Here is a 23,838-nt window from a genome sequence, read left to right as displayed (position 1 = left end):
CCCTCTCCTCTATCATCCCCAGTTTCATTTATTTCATTAACCTATTACTTTCATCTTATACTTTACACAAACCATCTCTGAACTCTAAATCTTGTCCCAATATCTTGAATTCAGTACCTGGCTGAGGCTGGCTCTTCTTTTCCCCCTGCTTATGACAAAAATTAATTTTAAAATGAATGCATGATGCATGGCAGCTAGCCAATACATACAAAGGCATGACGTCTGGAGATCTTTTCAGTGTCACCAATCACTCACCATGCTCCAAAATCCAAATCTAAATGCAGATAAACCAACAAGTAGAAACATGCTTTTAATTGGCAGTTTCTATGCTTTGTCAGCAAAAAATACAGGTTGAACTTTGAAACTTTGTAGGCAGGTCCAGGTAAAAAAATTATTGTGAGTTGAGAGTTTTGACATCAGTTTACACCCAGATGCAGTTACCATTATTTATGTATATGGGTGAGGAGCCTGATGATGAGGTGAGGGAGGCCATGGCCCATGACATACGAGTTGTGACCACAAGACGGTTGCAGTCACGCAGACTGCGCAGTGGTAATGCGGCATTACTGGCATAGTGGCATGGTTATTTCTTGATCATAAACTAGATTGCATAGCACTCAATTTATCAGCATGTAAAACAGCAAAGTTAAGCTATTTTCATGTTTTTGTAAATAAGTATAAACAGATTAGTTTAATAACATTCCATTTTTCCACCAGGCAACCACAGTGTCATGCCATGATGCCTAGTGAAAAAATGTCAGAACTGAGAATTACACCAGGCTGAGTAGGTTACTGTAGGTACTACTAGTAAGAACTGGGAATTACAATTTATAGAATTTGATTGATAGGCCTGAGTCCTGACTCTTAAATGTCTTTTTTCTCAGAGTCACCACGCCCCAAATCCAATTCCACAAATTTCTCACATAATTTGAATGCTTTATGCTCTTAGGTGGGTAGATTTAGAAAGTTGTGGCTCAGTTTTGTTATAAAAAAATAGATTGATTTTTTAGAAGCTCAGAGAGGCAACACAATTGCTGTGGCAAAGTTAGTGTAATTAAAGGTAGGCTGCCAGGCCGCCGGCCCCTGTACATGCCAGCCCGCATCATGCATACCATCAACCGGGGCTTCTCAGGACGATTTCGAACTTTTTTCATTCATAACTTCTTACCATGAAACATTTCGTAAATAAGTTTAGGAACATTTCAAAGCTCTTTGCAAGGGCTATCACATGGCTTCTCCAAAAAAATTCCATATGATATTCGTAAGGTGCCAGAAGCAAAAAAAGAGTGTTCCGAGTAGCCCCATCAAACAGGGCTACTTGGGACACTTGGAATAAAACTTCATTTTAAAACATTTGAAGCATGCAGAGTGTGCTCATATATTACTAACAGTACTCTGAAGTCCTCCTCTTTCATTGTAGATGATGTAGAGGTAGAATAAATGACATTTTCTGTGATTTTTACTTGTTTTTCCTTTATTGATATATTACCATATACATTAATTACCATATTATTGATGCGATATTACCGTATTATTGATGCAATATTACCGTATCCATGAACATGACATTGAGCATTAACAACAACCTTGTCCACTGCAAGCTTCATATCAGCAGCCCTATAGCATTTTTTCTGTATCTGTAAGCTTACAGGATGGCTAGTAATTTGACACCATTTTAATTGGGTTAAGTGATTTTACTATGAAAAAAAGATCATGAAAAACATACCTGAAACAGAAAAAAATGTCTTAGTGACAACCATCATATGTTTTGGAGAAATAAATCATAGTTTAGGTCAATTACTTTTCATTCTATGATGCCTGGTGCACAATTCTAAAAATGACATTCTATGCACAATTTTGTGATGACCGATGATGCACTAATTTTTCGATAAGTGAAATTTTTTGCTGAGCGAGGTTAATGTAATCAATATTCTTTGTTTTTAATCAATTTTTTCGTAACTGGAGCCTCTACTAACTGAGGTTCTACTTTAAATGCATTTTTGGGGGTGTCCCGAGTAGCCTCGCAGTGCGGAAATGGCCACCCTTTTTTTGGATTAAGGTATGTAAATTCCGTAAATAAAGTTTTCATGCTGACACTTGTCTGCCACTTTTTTCGAAGCGAAATCTTTTAATACGGCAAATCCATCACGCTCGCTGGGGGGGAGGCTCTGGTGGTGGGCGGAGCCGGGGGGAGGCTCTGGTGGTGGGCGGGAGGCCAGCACCGAAAGAGAGGGGAGATGGGCAAAGGCAGGGAGGGTGGCCAGGAAAGCTGCTGCGGGCGCTGCCTCCACGGGGTTGTCCCACCGTGAGGAGACGCTGAGACGTGGGGAAGGCAAGACAGACGAAGAGATGCTGGACCCCTGATTGACAGTAGGGGCAAAGCAGAGAGTTTTTTAGACTCTCCCTCAAGTTCATTTTTGATTCCCATAACTATAAGTAGACCAGTAAAGTATCATGGATACCATCATCCATAGTGGCAAACCAGGGATTTTTTAGAATCAGTTCACTTTTAATTTCCTCATTTATTCAAGATTTGAACCAATCTCTTATGTATGATAATGCTGGTATCCATGATACTTTGCTTGTCTACTTATAGGGCTCAAAAATGAACTTGAGGGAGAGTCTAAAAAACTCTCTGCTTTGCCACTATGCCATCATCATAGTCATACTAGCTAACCAGCATTATGATACATAAGAAATTGGTTTTAGTCTTGAGTAAACGAGGAAATTAAAAATGAAATGATTCTAAAAAGTCCCTGGTTTGTCACTAAGCTTATGCCCGAATGCCCCACAGGGCGCAGGGGGGGGGGGCAACTGGCCAACCCTGCGGCGGCCCCTCAGGGCCTCAGCCTCAAATTCAGTTTTGAGTCCTATAAGTATAAGTAGACCAATAAAGTATCATGGATATCAAAATTATCATGCATAATATATTAGCTAAGCCTAGTTTAAATCTTGGGTAATTAAAACTAAAAATGAACCGATTCTAAAAAATCTCTGGTTTGTCAGTAAAATTGTCACTATGCCCGCCACAGGCTAAACGCTAAGGAAGCCAGACAATTAAAAAAAAATTTTAATATACATTTCTGTGCTATAATAACAATTTAACAACTAAATATCAAAGAACATCGATAGTTTTAACTTTCAAATTTATTTTTAAGGCTACTGCCGAGTGCCGTAGCTTCGCAGTGCAATGCGCCTTGTGCCGTCTGGCGTCTGCCAGTGCCCAGTTCACCGAGTTCAGACTTCAGTAGGTACTGTCGTACTGGTATACAGTAGATTGAGTAGAACCATATTTCTCCTTAGTCATTGCTATTGACATATTCATGATATTTGTCTGACTCATCGGCTCACGTCACTTTGAATTTACACTCTGCATCCTGCAATGCAATTTGTTTGATTTCATAATTCAAGGCAACACTTCGCCACTTCGGGGCTCGGGCGTGTTGAAGACTCACAGTCTCACACAATACACATTTGACATTACAACGCAGTGAATTCGTTGACCGGAATTTCGAAATCAGCTGCGATGGTGCGATCTCCTATTCTCTGCCAAATCTGGTGACTCAGTCCTGCTAGTAGTCCCAACACTCCCATGTGGTGTGGATGATGTTGTTGCTGTACCTACGATTCTTCTTCCGCGGTGTTGTTTTCATAATATTAGATGGAAATTTCGCTCACGTTGTGTAAAACTCACTTTTTTGTCTTTTAGGGCATAAAGTAGTAGCTAGCTAGCTACTACTTATTCCGTTACGGGTTCTGCTGTCGGACGGACGTGTGTCTATAGCTGTTCGGTTGTTGGGGTACTCGACGCCAATCGTTCGTTTTCCCTGATAATTTGAAGAGACTTGACATCCGATAATTGTTTTTTGTGGGCCTTATTTGTAGCAAATCATATATTCATACGTTCTATTTAGTTTTATTTTTTTTGCTACTTGTTTTTTTCTATTATTTTCTTTTTTTTTTCGTTTGCCGCCCCTGAGCGTGTGCTGCCATGGCTGCATGGCAGACGCGATAGGGTTGGCTTCTCCTGTCATAGTGGCGGCTAATTTTGAAGAAGATCACGACGGGATCAACCAGGTGAGAGCTCCTACTTTTGATCTTTTAGAGGAGAACATAGCTGTGATGGAGGATGCAACTGCAAGTGCTACTTTGGGTTCGGTTATCTCTGCAGGCAAGAAACGGGAACGCAATCCCGGCGCAGTAGCTAGCAGTGATGAGGACATTGAAGTCTTTCGACATCCTAAGAGAGTTGCCAAACGTGTTTCTAACCCCCATGTGATGGAGCTGGAGAGTTCTCCTGGTTTGGACACCAGTCACACCAGTGGGGTAGGTGACACTTGTCGTGTAAGTGATGAAGTGCCTGTAAACAAAAATCATGCTCGCATTTCCACAAATGCTACACTAGCACTCTTCATGAGTGCAGTGATTGCTCTGGGGCTTCCTTGGGGGCTGCAGGCAGCCCTAGGAGCAGGCGTCACCAACCAACAGCGTCATCAGATATTCTCATACCTGCAGCAATATTTGCAGCAATGTGGAGTGGTTGCCCTGATTTAACCTGTGTTAAAGAAATTAATTAAGTGGATGCTCTCCCTGTTGATCCTTTTTTTTTTCTTCTGAATTATTTATTTATTTTTTTTTCTTGATGCAATGCATGTTCCAACTTTGCATGTTTCTCTTGTTCTTGCTGATAAGGGTAATTAGTATGCATGCTGCACTTTAATGTCTTGATGAAACTCTGCACGCCTTCTCCAGGCAGCATTGTGACTCATTTTGCATGGGCTCGCATGTTCTTGGAAATTTGCATGACAAACTTACTCTCTGAGGTTCACACCTCTGAAGCATGAAAAGAGTCTCCTGACCTTGGGTGCCTGCTGCATCCACATTCTTACCCAGAGCTCTCTAGCTTGGGCTTGGCCCAAGTCTCTTCCTTTTATCCCCAACTAATGACTGAGATCAGGCTGGGCAGTGCAAAAGCACTCGAAGCCTTTAAACCTAATTATAAAAAAAAATATAGCTACTACTTGCAACAGAATTGGCAGCCAAAGGCCTAAAGCGTATAGGATAACAAACTAGTAAACAAAGAATTTAAGAGGAATAACTAATAACTGAATAAGGATTATAAATTTCGTATAACAGACTTTATCAATTCACATGAAATTTAATTTATCCCTACCAATATAGAATGTTTTGATACATTTTAACAATTGTGGTATACCTATAAATTTTTTATGCATTCTGGTACTGTGGTAGTGTAGTGCATAGTGGCTAGTGCCTATATCTAACTACATTTAGTACTGGTAGGTGGTAGCGGTAGGTTAGTACACAGTGACAGACCCAGGGCCAGTGACCCCACTAAGCTGCTAAGTACAGTACAATGAGTACATAATGATAATACATAGTAGTAGAGACTGTAGAGTACACACTGGCTGACACTGCTTAATCAGGAATCAGAATTGGAATTTGCCAACTTCTGAAAAAATTCGTGCTTTCTCTTGCAGCTCCAAAGTTAAAAATTTTCAAAATATTTTGAAACTGATAGAACAGACTAGGCTACTGAGACTAGATGAAGCTATGCAGGAGGCCAGGGCCCAGGAGCATATGTTCAGTCTTAGAATGCCTAGCAAATTAAGGACCAGGCAATAAGTCCAGCTACTCCAGCAGCTATCTCAAGTTCTCAACCAATCATCAGTTATGGAAATTGGAAAGATTGGGTTCCAAAGGCCGGATCCCTTGTCACCTTGTGAATCAACTTCAATCAAGTCATGAGAAGTACAAGAATCAGCAACAGCCATAGGCCTATTTCTTCAGTGCCAACACCTCTATTCTATTCTAATTATGCAGTTTTATTAACAATTGGGTATGAGATTATTCATCAGCTCATCTGATGAATAATGTTTAGCAAATTATAATAGCTGGAGCCTGGAAACTTGCGCCTCCAAGCAGGGCTGAAAAAGTCCCACCTTTTTATGAATTATGTAATATTGTGGCTCTAATATCATAGGGTAAACACACCATATTCTGACCTAAGTGACCTTAAAGACATAGCAAGAAATAAATCATTAAATGGCTATAATCTATAAATAGATCACCATATGCACAACCCGAGTTCTGATTGGTTTCCGTCACTCTCAATTTCTGAAAACACCATACTATGCGCCAGCAATGATGAAACGTTACAAACTGTTGCCATATTTATTTAGAAGCCTTTAGAATTCAAATCTACAAGATTGCTGAATTCCGACTGTGTGTGACTAAATGCGGCATATTGTGAGACTAATCCCGACAGTGCTCCAATTTCAAAATCGTAATTCATAATTCCGACACCATGTGTTGGAATTCCAAAACCCTGTGTAAGCTGTGTCGGAATACGGCAGTAAACGACAGTACGACACTCTGTTTGTCGTAATTCTGACACCCTGTGTTGGAATTAGTTTTTGTGTGCCTAAAACTGTCTCTTAAATCAATCATCTATTAATTTATTAACCACTTAAAATCTGCAAATACAAGTATACTTGAAGGATTCCTAATATATTCATAGACTTATTTAAAAGTCTCAAACCATAGTGTTCTTTCTACTCAAACAGTTTATCACTATATAGTAAAGCAAGGTCAACTATCAACTTTCATACGTGTTTCGGTGTTCTCGCTAGTTGACTTGGACTTTCGCTCTGCGGATCTTAATATTATCCCGCTAGACATAGTGTGTTGCGGAAATCTGGGGTGCAATAGTATGACGTCACTATTTCAACCATCTACGCATGCGTGGAACTAAGACCAAGCTTAATATAAATGAAAAAGTTGAGGAGTGTCTGAATTACCCACAGTGTTGGAAAGTCGTGCATTTACCCTACTTGAAATTTAAGCAAATATCTTGTGTATGATAATGCTGGTATCCATGATACTTTACAGGTCTACTTATAGGACTCAAAAATGAACTTGAACACATGTCTACAAAATATAACTCGGTACTCACTGCACTGACTGCAGTGAGTGACAAAGAGTGCATTTTCTTGTCGACAAAAATGTGAAGTCACGGGCGGATGGACAGATGGACATGGCAAGCACAATTGTGCATTTTTTCCATAAATGAGAAAATGTGCTAAAAAGTCTATCCTTGACACTATGATGTGTTATACAAATATATCACACTTAAAGCTCATTTATGACACAGTTGTTGCTGCTATTTCTATTTTATATGTCATCCCAGATTTAGCTAATGCAATTTCCTTTCTTTGATTTGAACTTCACACATATTTAGTTTTGTTTACCAGAGTGTTCTGCAGATGCAAAGTTAAATTTTAATTCATTTATTATATGTAACTCACGTTGAATGGTGGAATTAGTGGCAATATATACTGCCTAACCCACCTGTGGAGTTCATTAACAGATAAACAAAACTGTTAAATGTTGCATTTTTTCCATTTAGGGCTTGCACTTGACTTCACTTGTTTTTATAGCCGTAGCCTCATTTCTTTATTAAAAATGAGAATAATGCCACATTTTTTCCACAATTTTCAAATATATTTTTGAAAATTTAATTTTTGGGAAATTCTGCCCAATATACCTGATTAGTTTTTAATCTAGTGTGAAAAAGATCTACTTTCAGGGCCTTTACTGAATATTTGGAGCAACAAGATTTTTGTTCACTTAGAGGCAACTAAGCACATGATAACTCAATTTTTAAATTTTGCTTAAAGAAATGAGTTATAATGCAGTCAGACACAACCCACTGCATCTTTTGAGCCTCAACACATCCATTCCACCATTTTTGAAACTGATATATTCCTGCTGAATGAATTGCCTCCTATTTTATTTAATTTTTTATAAAAGTACTCAATCAGGCTGCAAGATTCCAAATGTATTTGAAATTTGGCACTTTGTTGCTGCAATATTGTATCAATAAGTAGGAAAATTCCTATCCTGACTGCAACTGTGCAATCAATAAAAATTACATATTCATGATTTGTGATATTTTCAATTGAACCATAATACATGACTTAGAAGCCACATGATTTCATACCTTACAAAATCAATAGTTGTCATTATAATTTGGTACATAGGTTTAATAAAAATGGCTTGGTTTCTATCACTTTAAATTATGTTTTAAATTTCAGTAATGCCTTGGTGATGTATATACATTTGTGAATATTAGCCTCTTCTATTAAGTATTCTGTAACAGTTGAAATGAGTGAGAAAAAATATGTTGGCCTCAGTGGAGAATACAAGCGCTTTCATAAATTGTTGAAGCCATTGAAGAAAATTCATAAAGACACCTTACATGCCATCCACAATCTATTTGAGTCTGATGACCTTTATCCAGGTTTGTCTTTTTATTATAGCATGAAATGACCTAATATTCTCATGTTTTTGCCTAAGTTATTTTGGAATATGAGAATATGTTCATATATACTACATCTGAATAATATTCATCTGTATCAGCTAATTACATCATAGATGATAAAAAATTGGTAATTAAATCATTTGCACACATTACACAATATGCACACACTTTACACAATATGAAAGTATGAAAATAAAGTAAAACAATTTGGTTACTCATCATTTCAATGGCCATTTGATAGGTTTGTTCCATGTATCTGTTGATAGATAATATATGTATGCATTTATTTATCATTTATTTCAGAACAAGTGGAAAGCATCAAGCCAACTGAAGGAGAACTGCATGCATTGCAGAAGCTCTTGAATTCACCACTGTCCATCATCATAGCAGGCCAGGACAATTATGGGAAAGTTGTTGTGCTCACAAAGCTCCTAGGTACTCGGCTGCTGCCTTTTGCTGGCCAACAGCACACATGTAACACAGTTGACAGCAGCAGCTTCATCCACAACAGTAGTTTGGATCAGGTCAGTTGTTCTGCCCTAAGTGATGCAACTCATGACTATGGAGCCAGAGACAGCACTGCATTTCCTCTTTACCTTCCAGCTTGTGAGGACACAAAGCTTTTTAATTGTGATATGCAAGCACAGCAAAGAATTGAGTCCTCTAGTAATGGAAAACAGGAGCGTCCATGGAGAGGGATTCGCATTTCATACTCTTCCAGTCAAGTAACTTACTCGGTTGTACGACCTGAGAATGTTGGTTCTTCTTGCCCCTGTGAAGATGATGAGAATCCTATTACTGCTGCACAAAAAATTCCAACTCCTTCAAATACACCAACTGCCATCCTTTTTAATTCGCCAAGTGAGTTTTCAGAAGCATCAACTCAGCCGGTGGTTAGTACAACCTCTGTGCAGACGACTGCAAGAATAAGTCCATTCTCAGGACGCCTGCAGGGAGCAGTTGTAACTGGCCAGACCAGCAACCATCCTGCTTCATCACTGCCACTAAATGAAGACATCACCATTGCTCAGCTGGAGGACTTGTTGGAAAATAAACTTAGAACACATCTTGAGCAAAAACAGAAGATGGAAGAGGTTGATGCCAATCTGATCAGACCTGAAAATGCCATCAAGGAAGTACCTTTGTCTGAGATAGAGCTATCAAATGAACATCTGCAGGTAATTTTTGAAGATTCTTCTTACTTATGTCTTTCTATAATGAAAGTAGGATGCTTCTTTTGCTAAATTATTTACTTTCATGTGTTTGCTGTATCTACCTTCTGTTGTTTCCTAACATCGTATCAAGCTTTTCAATATATGATGGATGTAATGTTGATATTATGATCAACACTGAAAATGACATAACATTGCTAATAATCTAACATATAACTTGCCACGTATAAAAATTTTTGATTACTTTACAGCCAAAAGCTTTTGAGATAGGTAACTGATTCAGTCTTGCATGCCTTGTTAAAAGTTGTTTCCAAAACCCCACAGGACCCAATCTTGCGAGACGCTCTACTGGACATTTGTTTGAATCATTGTCTCCTGAAAGAGCAAGTACAAATCATCGTAACACCCACCATAAATAAATATAAGTGTTCAAATGTTGCTCGGAACAAGGCTCCAGGTGAGAGTTCGTTAACTGCTTCTTCTAGCAACAAGGAAAATGAGGCTGTGTGCACGACTGAGAGGGTACACAGTGAAAGAACCCCAAAAGATTCTCCACTACGAAGTGTTCCTCTAGATATTCCATGTACAAACATTATCCCTCCATCACCAAAAATCGAAATCCCGAAGCCAATGAAGTTTTTGCATCAGAACAAATATTGCAGCGACTTAGTAGAGGCCTTGATTGACACACAATCTTCTGTGCTGGCGTTCGGCACTCCTTTCTCATCGTTGCATCCACCTCAGTTCGGGAGGTCGACGCCATCGTTGCTCTCGTCTCATTCCTCTCACGAGTCTCTTAATTCTTTCAAATCTCTTCCCATAGAGACTTCCATGTATCAGACACCTGTTGCTTCTTACGTTGTTCCGTTACCTAAACTCGTTCGTTCTTCATCCCATCCAACTGCTTTGGATCCACCTGGACTCGTTCCACCAACTGTCCTCAACGGCCAGCCATTTCCCTCAAGTTGTAACCCAGCTGAGATTGCAACCTCCCGAGAGTTTGAAACTAAAACAAAATCGTCGTACAAGTTTTCTGCGGCTGGGATGCAACTTCCGTCTCCTATAAGCGGGGCCGTTGGGACGATCGGATTGCCTGAACCCTCAATTCCAAATTGCATTTCACCATCTACAGGCTTTTCTGGTACTGACGAACCTACTACTGGCGGATTAACTGCCACCTGTAGTTCTGCGAGCGTCGACAGTTCTGTGGAGGATTGTAAGGGCTTCATGGGAACACTTTTGCCTAACGTCAATGCTGTCATTCTCTATGCCGTCACCAAAGACCACTTCACCCCTCAGGTGTGTTAAGACATTTTTTTTTCTTATAAAACGCGAGTTAATTCTGATTCTGTGAATTGTTCCTATTGGTAGTTATTTAAATTTCTGCAACTTCGGCCTTCTCTTTTGCCCTTATTTGCAATCCTTTTCCATGCTTCCTGATATATTTGAATGTGAGATTTGTCACTCAGCATATTGCATTTTACGTATTTTACCTTCAGAATATCGACGAGCTGCAGGAGATCAGGAGCCATACGCCGCCTTGCCCAGTGATTTTCGTGCGCGTACCTCCCATCCTGGGCGCGCTCAGCGAGCTACCGCACGACCAGCAACGACGTCTCCTGATAGACACGGGAATCCTCCGTCCCTTCTCTGATATACCCGCCGATGTAGATCAGGAGCCTTCCGAAAAGAGAAACTCTTGTGAAAAACCTCTAACTGGCATTAAAGTTAATGATGAAAATACTAAAGGCTTCCGCGATGAAAGCACTGAAGCTGAAAATGCGTTTAGTGTTGGTGAACGAGAAGCTGCAGATTGTGCTGCGACAATAGTGCCTGTCGACACACCTGAACCTATGACGATGGATAAGGACGTGCACGAAACTAAGGTCTTTGTCGACGACGTTCATGTTTTGGAGGCGCCCAAAATAAATGAAGATGAAGTATCGTGTAATGAATGTCTTACCCCTGCAGGAAATGAAGCAGATGCTCATCCTATGGTGTTTATGATGGACAATACGCCAGTGATGGGGGCAGGTCCTACGAACGACGTGACCAAACCTCTTAAGGGAAAAACAGTCAAATTTTCCGATAATGCCCGCGATAACGAGAATCGAATCAAGGCTGGAATATCTTCTAAAGCGAACGACCTGCGCTTTGGAAAACGGGATAAAAATTGTATTACAGCCGGCAACTGTTGTGAATCGTATACGGGAGAGGAAGCTAAGAAAATTCGGAAGCTGACAAGTGATATCTACGAGTTAGCTGAGCGACAACGTGATGACGCTCTATCCCGCCCTAACGTCGAAACAAGTTGCAGTCAACCTTCTGATGCGAGGGTGGGCCAGTCGAGCTGTACCGTCCAACGCCCCATTATCAAGAAACGCTCCGAGAAAAACTGGTGCAAGATGCCTGCGGAGATCTTGCGCGTTTTAAATTATGATCTTAACTTTTTGAGCGAAGACGAGAACACGGCTAGCCCACACGTCGTGCATTGTCATCTGATGTGGGAAGATCTGAACATTTCTGAGATCTCCAGAAACCCATTTATCCAGTCATACAGCAGGAAACCTCACTCTGCTGTCGAAGCCAACTTGGTTGCGAATTTAGGCTCATTTTCAGATATCTTGAATGACTCTGAAGAGACCGAAACTTGCGAGGAAAACCGAGAAATTGCGTGTACTGAACTGTGCGTCGCGTGTGGCGTCATTGAAAGCTTCGCTGATTTTGATAAACTACATGCGTGGATCAAACTGGTCTTACGCAGCCACGTCGCCTACACATCAGAACTGCTCAACAAGGTGAATTTTATGATCGACGCTCATTTATTAAATTTTTTCTGCATGGGCAGAGTCTTTCTCACATGTTCTTTTACAAGTTTATTCTCGTTGTGCAATTCACGCTTCGCCAGCGAATATATAAATTACACGATGTTTGTGACAAGTGAACGTGCACATTTTGAGAACAAAATCTTGGAAATCAACGAAAGCTAAAACAAACTAATGTGGGAAATCTTGAAAATCGTTAGCAGCTATTGGGTTTCCTGAATGTTGCATATAAAAATAACAATGAAGGTAATCCGATGCCATAAATGTAACAGCTTTGAACTCCGGAGCCGAATTGTTATAGAATTCATTTCACATCTTTTTACTTCGTTTTTCATATAATTTTGTACGTCCCCACTTGAATTTTAAATAGGTTTGACAAACTTAATACATTGTTCAACCGGTACTTTTCAAATTACCACCCATCGGCGAAAATTAAACTTCACACTCATTCTTGCATCAATACCAGCAAATACCTGAGCAGACACAGCTTCTCGTCTCCTTTTTTCCTGCAGATACAAGGCCGCTGTCTCTCCAGCTTCGTGGTGTTCGCGTTCATCCCTTATTTCCCCACAGATTCAAGGCCGCTGTCTCTCCAGCTTCGTGGTGATCGCGTTCACCCCTTATTTCCACACAGATACAAGGCCGCTGTCTCTCCAGCTTCGTGGTGTTCGCGTTCGAGTTCACCCGGCAGATGCAGGTTGCTCCACGGCGTCTTGAGTACGCACGGCAGCAGGAGGAGCAGCTGTACGACGAACTGCTCGCCGTCGCGCGCAACAAGGAAGAGAACATTAGGCTCCTCATCGCCAAGACGCTCGACCAGGACAGAGATCTCCTACTGCGTCGGGTTCAGCAAATGCCGCTTGAAGGTTCCTCATATTATGTTTATAATAATTAGTGCATATAGAATTGAGTCTCTAGTTACTGATTCAATAACGTATTGCATCATATTCTTTAATTGCTCTATTTAACGAAACTTCCATCTAATATTCAGTTACCTGTTGATTATAAAAATAAACAATAAATAAGAATCTCGAGTCACCCCATAAGGCGGCGACTCAGTAAGATTGCTTGTTTTCAATGTGGATTGCCAATTGTTAAAAAATGAACTCTTAAATTATAATTTATTTGGGTTGATATTTCTTGTTAGATTCATGTCAGATATCTGCACTGTAAATTGATACTTCTTTATTAAACAAATTTCACTTGAATTTTTCACTTCAAGAAGTTGTTCCATGGTTGATTTCGTTTTGTAGTTCAATTATTATATTTTATTCTTATTTACACTTTTATTCAAGTGTATATTATTATAACTTCCCTAAGTACACGTAGCGGGGGTTAGGTGGGTTAGCTTGAAAAGCCGCCAATGTTTGGCTGCTGGATTTACGATTTCGTAACTATTAGTGATAGTACGACTCTTGATTGTTCAACGATTTAACTTAATTTGCAGGCGGGAGCGAGACGTGGGAGGCGGCGGTGCAGGAGTGCGTGTTGCGTGAGGTGAACAAGCGCGTGGGGCAGCAGTTGGTGTGTGGGGTGCAGGGGCTGCGTGAGAATTGTTTGGGCACGCTCAGGCGCTGCCTGGCGCAGCTCGAGGAACACTGCAGCAAAGAGCGTGATCAGGCCAGCGTCTCTTTCGCCCTAAAAAAAGTGAGATATTTTTTTTAGCGCATTTTCTCATTTATGGAAAAAAGGCGCTATTGTGCTCGCCATGTCCGTCTATCCGTCCGTGACTTCACGTTTTCGTCGACGAGATAATGCGCTCTCTGTCACTCACTGCAGTGAGTACTGAGTTATATTTTTTAATGTATAAGGAATGTCAAATGTGTAGCTCAACTGCACTGTTAATGGGTAGTCACGTGTTAGTGAGGACGCGAAATTTGTGTTGCTCTCTATTGCTCTAAAACATAGGACGATTCTTAGTTACATATGTCTCAAATTGTTCGATGTATAATGATGTGTGAGGTGTTCCGGCCTTTTATTGAGCTAATTTCGACGAATTAACTCTCAAAATCCGCTTTGAACTGACGAATGTTACTAAATCTTATATTACTTTTTTTTTTAAATTAGAGTATCGTGTGAAGCATTAATTCTGCAGCATGCCCCCTGCTTCGCAGCTCGTCAACGCCGCGTATCAGGTCGAGGTTCGCCCCACGTCCTCGTGGGGTCTGCTGCGCAGCATGTGGGAGCGTATCAAGGAGCTGCTCACCGGGGGTGCGTCCGCTCCTCTCGACGAAGGTGCCTCCCTCAGGCGCAGGACCGCCCCAGGGTCGCGGGAATGGAAAAGACAAATCGCCGCCGACATGATCAGGGGCCTCAGTGAGAAGAGACTGGCACGCACCATAGCTGCCCAGGTACGTTGTCTTACTTTGGTAGTGGAAAGAATCAGGTATCTCCCCACCTGTTTCTAGCAAGTATTGGTCTTGAAGTGCTAAAAAACGTTTATTTTTCTCCTATCTGTGGTTTTACTTCATTTCAAGTACAACGAAATTTATTTTTAATTCAGTTAATTTAACCGCAATGGAAATTGTCAATTAAATTAAAGACACATCTGCAAAACATTCAAAACTAAAAAATGCTGTTCCCAGTTAACCTACATAATGTTCAAATGTTGGACCTTATTTGCTTCACCATGCATGTAAAGCAGGCACACTGTACTCAATTCATTAATGCTTATGTGATGTTGAGAAACAGATAAGTGGCGAAATAAAGGCTGCACACAGCATGTTCCTGAGCTACATGGAGCTGCTGGAGACACAACTCAACGAAATGAACAACAGCATTGAGCGCAGGAAGGATCAACTGAAGGGTGTTCATGCCCCAAAGCTTGCCAAACTTGCCCTTCACACAGACGCTATCAACAACAGAGTCAAATATGGTGAGTTTATATCATTTCACTTTAATTACGGTTAAGATCAGCGATACACAGTATTTAGTATTATGACTGAATGCAGGTCTGTTGTGTGGAAATTATTAATATAAACGTTGACGACACGACGTAGCTCTAAGGATCGTCTCCAGCAGCAGCGGCTGTATTACTGCGCACATTGACCGCAGGCTTGCCGGTGCTGGGAGGAGAGCTCGGTCGTGGTCACTTCGGCGTTGTTTATTCGTGCAAAAGTTGGGCGAAATATTCACCGTGCGCCGTCAAGACGCTCCTGCCCAGAGACAGCGCTCAGTGGCGGGATATCGCCCTCCAGTATCACTATACAAGGTTATTACACGCCCAACATCGCTATCGCAGAATTATAATCCATCTGATGATTTAATAATACGCTATATTTTTCTGCCTCTTCTGAAGTTGTCTTAGTATTCTATTTGTGTTGCATTTCTTGCACCACCATTTCGTTGTCATTATTATATTCTTTCATATTCAAGCTTATAGGTTGGATCCTCATTATGAATATAGGCTAATCTCTGTAAATGATAGGGTGGAATTTTCATGTTGTTTTCGTCGGTAAAAAAGTAGTCGTAAGTAGCAGGAGTTCCTATTTGACTCCTGGTATTAATGCGATTTTCTTGAAACTTGGCGCTCACAGAGTGGCGGCCATTGTTCAAAATCATTCTGACGCACAACTGTTGTGACTGGTAGAGCGTAAGTGGTATCTGAGCGTACGACCGATTGATGCCCATAAGCAACTTCTGAACTGACTACCTCCAATGAGATTTTTGGGCCTATGTAACATAATTAAAAGAGATCTAGCCCAATATCCTTGCGATATTATCTTGTGCCAAGAGGTCAGCCACGTGTTGCATGTCAACCTCACGACTCGAGAAAATCATGACACGTAACCGCGAGCTGCGAACGCTAATGTAACCAGAGGAAGAGACGATATGGACCTCCGCGATGAGAACTGGGAAAATTAAGCCTGACAACCAACGTTTACTTGGATCATAGTTGCATCAGAGACCGTTCAAGGAACCTAACGATGTCTTGACGGAATTGGAAGTTGCGTCTTTGGCACAGCAATTAGACCCTGAGCGTTAGAGATCTCATGTTGCTAGAACTTTCGTTTAGATCAAATTGGGATTGAACATTTGTGTGTAGTCTGTGACTTTAACCCGTTAATAACAGCTACAATTATTAGAGCTTGAAGCTTACTGGCCACCTACTTTAACATTTGTCCAGGTTGATGGGCTACCACCCCCGTATCGTTGGTATCCACGCTTGTCTCATCGACAAGTACTACGGCGAGGGCAACAAGCCCGTTCCGGGGCGCGCTGGGGGCGGGCGCGAGCGCTGGGGCAGCGGCTCACGGAGTGGAGCTAAGGCTCATGGCAGCAAGAGCGGTGCGCTCAGCAACCAATGCGTGCTACTTATTATGGACATGCACGAGTGCGACCTCGACACCGCCATCAGGAGGGGACTACTGTGGTACCAGAGGCTACGGGTGAGCTGAGTTTATTTCTGCTGGATGGTTCGTAGTGCTCTGGGATTTTGAGAACTTAAGGACTACGTATTTAAAATAATTGGTTTCATGTTTATTTTGCCGTTCTTGCTCAAAATGGGAAAACTATAACTTTTATAGATAAAAAATTTCAAACATGAGCAGATTCATCCATTTTGCTTTGAATTTTGCGAATACACATGGTTTGAGTACGAATTGGCTAAATATTCGTACTAAAATTTGATTCGCTGAAATGTACCCCACAGATTGCACTTGACGTGGTACTTGGCATTCGTTTCCTGCATTCACAAGGCCTCATCCATCGTGACATTAAACCAAAAAACGTTCTTGTAAGTGCAATACTATGATAGATGTTTTATTAATACGTTTCTTTAGGATTCTTAATGTTCTTTAATGCACATTTCGCCGAAGGCCAGAGAGTATTTCTTAATAACAAATTTCCTATTCTTTTTCTCAGTTCGCCCAATTAAGCTTTTGAAGGTAAAATTTGATAATTTGACAATAAGGCTACCAGGAGATGTTATAATTTTACGAAGTCTCAAATACACTCTCAGTTTTAAGTAAAATGAAGGTTTTACAACGCTTAAAATTTAGACTTGGTACAAAAACTTGGTATTAAGGATATAGCTCGAAAGTTAAAGCTCAAAATTTCTCCGCAAATAATTTCGACGTCCTGATAAACCAAGATTCTAAATGTATGCATTTATACAAAATACTGTGGCGGAAAATAAATTATTTACAGTTAGAAATTTAGGTTTCGGTAAATATCTATTTTTCTAGATGTTATTATGTATCTTTTGTACTGTAGATCGACGTTAAAGGTCGCGCTAAAGTCACCGACTTGGACTTCTGCAAGCCTGAAGCCATGATGACGGGCAGCATCGTGGGCACCCCCATCCACATGGCGCCCGAGCTCTTCTCGGGCAACTACGACAGCAGTGTCGACGTTTATGCGTTCGGTGTTCTTTTCTGGTACCTGTGCTCCGGAAAAACGAACATGCCACGCAACTTTTGTCTCCAGAAAAGCAAGGAAGATCTCAAAGTAGCGGTCTTCAAAGGTAAAGAAACCTGTGTCTTATGCTCCTTACATTTTTATTCCATTTTCGCATAATATATTTCTACTATATTATTACGCATCAAAGTCGACTTGGAAATGACAATCGCGAAGTTGACCGACCAGATTCTAGCATTAATTCTTTTCATTTATATTAGATTGAAAAAACGTTGAAACCATCGAATTACATTTACGATTAGATTGAAAAAAATTTTCTCGATTAAACCTATCGTGCTATAGAAATGTATAGTCTCACACACTAAATTCTTTATCTTAATTGCAGTTGCGAAAATATAGATTCGTCTTTGTATGTTTCTGAACTTTAAATTATCCGATACGCATTGATGATTCCTGATCGGTTTTGTAAGAAATTTGCATTAAAATGTCTTTCGATGTAGGAAGTTTTGAAACTTACTCCCTGCCCTCCTGAAGTATACGTATTGGTATTTGAACTCAGGTCTGTTTTGGTCGCGTCTAAAAATTTTCAAGAGCAGTTGTTCGCTAGTCAAAGAAGCACTCGCATCTTGTATCTTATAGTCTAAATTTTGTATGCAGGAATGCGGCTATCCCATTTTGAGTCTTATTCTTGCGTGCAAGCAAGAATCTGGTTAAAATACATTTATTCTTATTCCTTCATGCAGGAGTGCGCCTATTTTATAGTCTTGACATTGCATGCTGGAGAGCGGCTATCATATAGTTAGATTTATACTTGCGTGCAGGAGTGCGGCCGGAGTGCCTCTCGACGTTCAGCCCGGAGTGTTGGGCCATCATGGAGCAGTGCTGGGCCTCGGACCCCAGGGACCGTATTTTGCTGGGTTTTGTTGAGGACCGTCTATCCGAAATGCTCAAAAAGAGCTTGGATGACATGAAAGAAGAAGATGTGAGTCTTACAGACGCTACTTGAACTCGTTTCAGAAAAGTTTGTGCCCGAGATGAAACAGTTGATCTTATTTTCGGCATACTCAAGTATAAAAATGAATAGATTTATTATTTATAATACTAATGTCTGCCGAATAAATGGTTGAATTTTGATGAAAGCTCGTCTGAGGTAAAATCTAATTATAATTATTAGATCGATTTGTGACGTCACTCAAACGGTTCCCTAAACGAATTATTAATATCATGAACTTCAATTCCATGAGAAGTTCGTCGTTTACCTCGTGTTGGTCCTCGGATTGTCTAAACATATTGATAATAAAACCAACCTTTGCAGCCCCAGAAATTGTGCCGGATCGTATCTTTCGAGAATCTTGATGATGCTGCTCTGAATACGTTTAGGCGTGCTCTAGGATGTCTTTATCCTGCATATCTCGATGTCAATTTACGTTTTTTTTGCAGGGAAACAGCACTTTTCTCAACACGACCGGCGGAAGTGAAAACTCTGATAACGACTCTTATTCTAGCGTGTCGGATGACTCAGAATGACCGCTACATCGTAAGGAATGACGAAGAAGTATTAGATGTTTAGCGAGTCGAGGATCTTGGCAGGAGCTAAACTAAGTAGTTAAAAAAATATACAAGTAATTGTTGACTTGCAAACAATGGTGTTCATATTCTCAGGGAAGTTGGTTCTCATCATGCACAGATTCTACACGTATCATTTATTTGCTCGTCAATTACCATTTAACATAAATGTGTCCTCAACAATCATTGCAATTATTGTACGTGTTTTCTTTTGAATGAAACGGGCTCTCACGCCGAACTCAAATAAACATATTGGTTTTTTAGATGAATAATAATTCATCTTATTGCTTTTTACTATCTCTATTTTTAGAGATAATATATTTCGATTAGGCCGCGTAAAAATTGAGATTAGAAGTTCTAAACTCTATTTCAAATGCCTTGAATTTCGCCGTTTTAGTTTATTGTCACTTATGTACATGATTTAGCTGACTTACAGCACGTATTTAGTCGGTTTTCGAACTATTGATCAATATTAATCATGTATAGAGCGAGATATATCTGCTCTCTTGTATCCAATTAATCTGCGGCATATCAAATTTACCCGGTAGTCTCAAGTGAGTCTTTATTGCAGAAGCTTTTCGTGAAATAATTTCCCAGCGATCCTTTAACGATCTAAAAACGGTGTTTTGATTATAGAAAAAGTTGTTAATTTTTAATAGATGTGCCTGTCAATGGTGACACGTCTGTCCCTGTCGCAGACTCGTAGGTACAGTATCTCAGTTCCTGTAAGGCGACATCTGTTACACTTTCTCACGTGTCAGTGGCTCTGATTTCGTCCAACTGTCGATTTCAGAGCATCTTGTCAGAAGTAATGTAATCTTAGCTATTATATTGTACAACTGAAGCGCTGTCGCAATCTCCCGTGTAGTGCCGCTGTGACTATGACGGCGATGAACTCGCTGCATAAGGGGTGGGTTAGAATATGACGATAGCAGTTCATAACTTTCACAGGTGAATGTTTGTGATATTTGTCATAAGAGATCTTTCAAATTTCCTATTGCAGAAAGATATAAAGCATATATATTATTTTAAATTTATATTATTCAAGTGTTATTTCCTTATCCTTGCCCATTGACTGAAGATGAGGGTGCTTCTGCTTTCTGATAAACTTTCTTTGCACAAGAGCTAATCCTAAATGTACTTCTTGATAATTTCAAACGCTTAACAAATTGATCGACACATGACGTTCGTTCTAAGTTTTCCATGCCAGATAATGACAATCATCAGTCTCGTGAAGTAGTCCAATTTAACTGGGTGGCTAACCGAGCATATTTGATTCATACTCGAATGTAAACACCAAACACTTTCAAATTAGGTAGTCTGAAAGTACATAGATTTGCAGTAGATTTTTACTGTTATATAATTGTTAATGTAAGCGTGTTAGAATAGCCAGGAATATCAAGTCCTAGAATTGGTCGCATTTCACTCCGTCATATTGAATTGTATATTACTTTATCTAGTTTCAGTTCGGTGATGTCATCATCAGTCATCATCAGCTTCCAAGTTAATATTGTTCCCAAACTTAGCATAAAGATCAGCTTTGAGCTGGGACATTGATGCCTCCAAATCTGTAGCTTTTGATTTAAGCTGAGCTATTTCTTCATTGATGGACTCCTTCTCTTTGCCAATACTTTCTGCAGCAGATTCCTGGAAGAATTAAAATATAATGAAGTTGATATGAAGCAGAACAGTTTTTAGCTAAACTGTTTTTCAGTTGATCATTACAATTTAAATATCTAATCTCATTCATTGCAACAATATACAGCCTTCAAAAACGTTTATCTAGACAAAAAATTCAGACTTACTTTCATCAGTGCAGAAAAGCAATAGATAGGAAGTGTTGAAGTAAGGAGATAAGTATCAGCATCATTGCAAAAAAAAAAGGAATGTTACTACAATCAAGCTAATTGCTTTCCTCACCTGAGTCTTCAAAAGGAATACTTCTCCAAGAAGATAAGGTACTTTTTCATCAGCATCTAGAGCTATCATCATTTCATCTTCAGCATCTCCCAAGTTGTGCAGGTCAGTCTGTAAAATGTAATAATCTTTCATTTTTTTCCAACAAATTACTTAAAATTTTACATCAGAAAATTTATTTATAGCAAATAAAGTTCTCCAACACTTAAAAAATTAATTTATTTTGCTTCTATTGATGCTGGATTTGGATATCTTTTAAAAAATAGCAATAACTGGAAAAATACCTATGCAGAACTTGAGATTTTTCAAAGATTACATTTAACATTAATTCAAATTTCCAACAATAAGAAGAATGTGATAGCTGCTTCATATTACAAGAACTCACTTCTTTAGTCTTCAGTTCTTCCTTTACTTCCTCTAATCTGGTGTTACACCTTGCAAATTGGTTTATTTTCTGCTGGTCCTCATATGTAAGATGCACATCTTCCTCCTGAAGAGCCAAAGTATAAATTAATCAATAGAAATAAAACTTCTTGTTGAACATGTACTATATGTAAGAAAAAAATTATAGTATGAAAGTGGATTGATTATGAAAATTCAATACATTTTCATGCTGCTCACAGCCTCACACGAGTCTTATGATGAGACTGAGAGAAAGGCTCTTTTGGTTTTCATTCCATTCATTAAAGTCAAGGAAAATGTGCAGACCATTGATGACTGCACTAGTTAAAAATATCTAAAAATGAACAGGTCCAATATTTGTTATAAAAGGAATCTCCTTTTTTGGATTTTCCAATCCAGTTTAATATGCAAGCCTGTTTTATCATTATTTAGTCCAGCAATATAGATCAACAACCATTCCTTAAACTGAAAGTACACTTCACATTACACGAGGACAGAAATTACAGGAAATAATGATGGAATTTAATGATAATAGCGCTCAGAAAATTTCAAAATTGACAAAGAAAAAGTTGCATGAAATTTGGCATTGTTTCTATATAAATTTATGGTAAAAAAACTCAAATTAAGAAAGAGTAGAAATCTGGACTCTGGAGGTAGAGTACCAGTATATCATAAGTTGGTACATGTTATCCAGACTCCAGGGGCAGCCCTGGAGCCAAGTCAGCCAACCATTTAATACATAGGAACTTTTCACATAGGAACTATACTATCATGAAGTGCATATTGTTAATTGTTGTAAAATAATCTCTGAAGTGTGAAGACTATTAATATTTTAATTCTATTCCTCAAATGATAAACATCTATTTTATGGCAAATTTTACAGTATAAATAATTATATATTAATTATTAGATAGTTTTTAGGCATTTTCATTTTAATCATCTGGTAAAAATGGATAAAAAGTTAGACTGCTAAGTGCTACACTGAGACTGACTACTGAGTGAGTGCTAAGACCTTAGACAGACTGCCTGCTAGTGCTACAATCACTTGCCAGTTGCCAATGAATGATTATTATCCCTGAAAATGCTATTTCAATCTCATATTTCATGCTCACCCCTGATATATTATCCAATCCAGCCATTTTTTTCAAAGTTTGGTGTCCTAAAATGAACTATATTTATCCTTCCGCACTCCGCAGTTCTGCTCAACCCAATACAAACTGGACTTGGCCGATTTACGATGATGTAAAGGGCCGGAGTGAAAAAGAAAAATGTGTCTAACATGGTGCGATTAAATTTCTGGAACACACGGTCTCGTACATGCTGTGTGTTATCAATTTATCTCGAAATTATTCTACCTAGAATCAATCATAAGTACGCGGCCGCGCTCCAGATTCAGTGAACATCGAATATCTCCCAAAGTACTGAACGTAGCTCGACGAAACTTACGTCTCGGACAAATTTACGGCCGGACCCGCGGCCGGTCTCGCGGCCGCCGGACTCCAAACAATCGAAAAAACCTAGCCAATCAACAAAAATCTCGCAGGTTAAGTCCAGTTAGGAACAGGTTCCATTAAAAACACAAAAAAAACTAGAAAAACCCATAAAAACACCAAGAAAACCTTCCGACCGCGAGACCTGCCGCGGGTCCGGCCGTAAATTTGTCCGAGACCTCGTTATTCTCACCTCTCTCATTCAGAATCACCTTCATCATAGACTGACGCTCTCTCTCATACGCCCCACATTCCATCAACAAGTGCTCCACCGTTTCCTTCTCATGACAAGTGTTATAGGTCCGCTGATAAGAGCTGGTAAGGGTGGAAAGACTTGGCTCGTGGTAGCTGGAACAGCCACAATCGTCACTCTTACGTCACTGCTGCGCTGACTGACCAATACCCCACTGTTCCTTTTGATTGGCCCGACTCTTCCTAGCATAAACTGGATAGGTTTATGCTCCAGTGAAGAGACAGTGAATGTGCCGACTGTTCCTCACATAACTTTTTGGATTTATGTGTCAGTGAATAGATGGTTTGTCAAGTGTTCCCATAGAAGGAAGAGTGTTCCATTTATCTTTCTGCACAAGTAGTACCTGAAACGTAGTAAAGCAGGATGGCTGGTGGAAGGTCCAAAAAAGCATCAGAAAAAACGAAGTTGCCCCCTTCACATCCGTCTCAAGAAGACGGGAAAGGTCGAGGCGAGGCACAACCGGTTATGAATGCGGTTGATACGTGTAATTTCTGCTTGAAAGATTTCACCGATG

At 39.8% G+C, this 23,838-nt stretch overlaps 2 protein-coding genes across 2 annotated transcripts; one reads left to right on the top strand and one right to left on the bottom strand.

Annotated features, from left to right (window-relative positions):
- The first annotated feature begins 8,119 nt into the window (after positions 1–8,119).
- Positions 8,120–20,309, top strand: LOC108668953. The gene is made up of 14 exons (XM_018156225.2): positions 8,120–8,320; positions 8,645–9,519; positions 9,838–10,812; positions 11,013–12,311; positions 12,973–13,204; positions 13,786–13,985; positions 14,453–14,689; positions 15,030–15,213; positions 15,393–15,549; positions 16,465–16,726; positions 16,990–17,073; positions 17,553–17,802; positions 18,518–18,678; positions 19,137–20,309. Exons 1-14 carry the CDS (start codon positions 8,185–8,187, stop codon positions 19,221–19,223), a joined length of 5,139 nt encoding a protein of 1,712 aa, XP_018011714.1. The 5' UTR covers positions 8,120–8,184; the 3' UTR covers positions 19,224–20,309.
- Positions 20,310–20,595: 286 nt separating this feature from the next.
- LOC108668954 (prefoldin subunit 4) lies at positions 20,596–22,831 on the bottom strand. Its single transcript, XM_018156226.2, has 4 exons — positions 22,694–22,831; positions 21,565–21,669; positions 21,183–21,290; positions 20,596–20,909 (listed from the first exon to the last, which is right to left on the bottom strand). The coding sequence occupies exons 1-4, from the start codon at positions 22,718–22,720 to the stop codon at positions 20,745–20,747; spliced, it is 405 nt and encodes a 134-aa protein (XP_018011715.1). The 5' UTR covers positions 22,721–22,831; the 3' UTR covers positions 20,596–20,744.
- Positions 22,832–23,838: the final 1,007 nt, after the last annotated feature.

Source organism: Hyalella azteca, unplaced genomic scaffold (assembly GCF_000764305.2).
Source record: "Hyalella azteca isolate HAZT.00-mixed unplaced genomic scaffold, Hazt_2.0.2 contig5386, whole genome shotgun sequence".
In the NCBI taxonomy this organism is placed as follows: domain Eukaryota; kingdom Metazoa; phylum Arthropoda; class Malacostraca; order Amphipoda; family Hyalellidae; genus Hyalella; species Hyalella azteca.
Note: the sequence above shows the minus strand (reverse complement) of the source record. Positions and strands in the feature narration are given on the sequence as shown.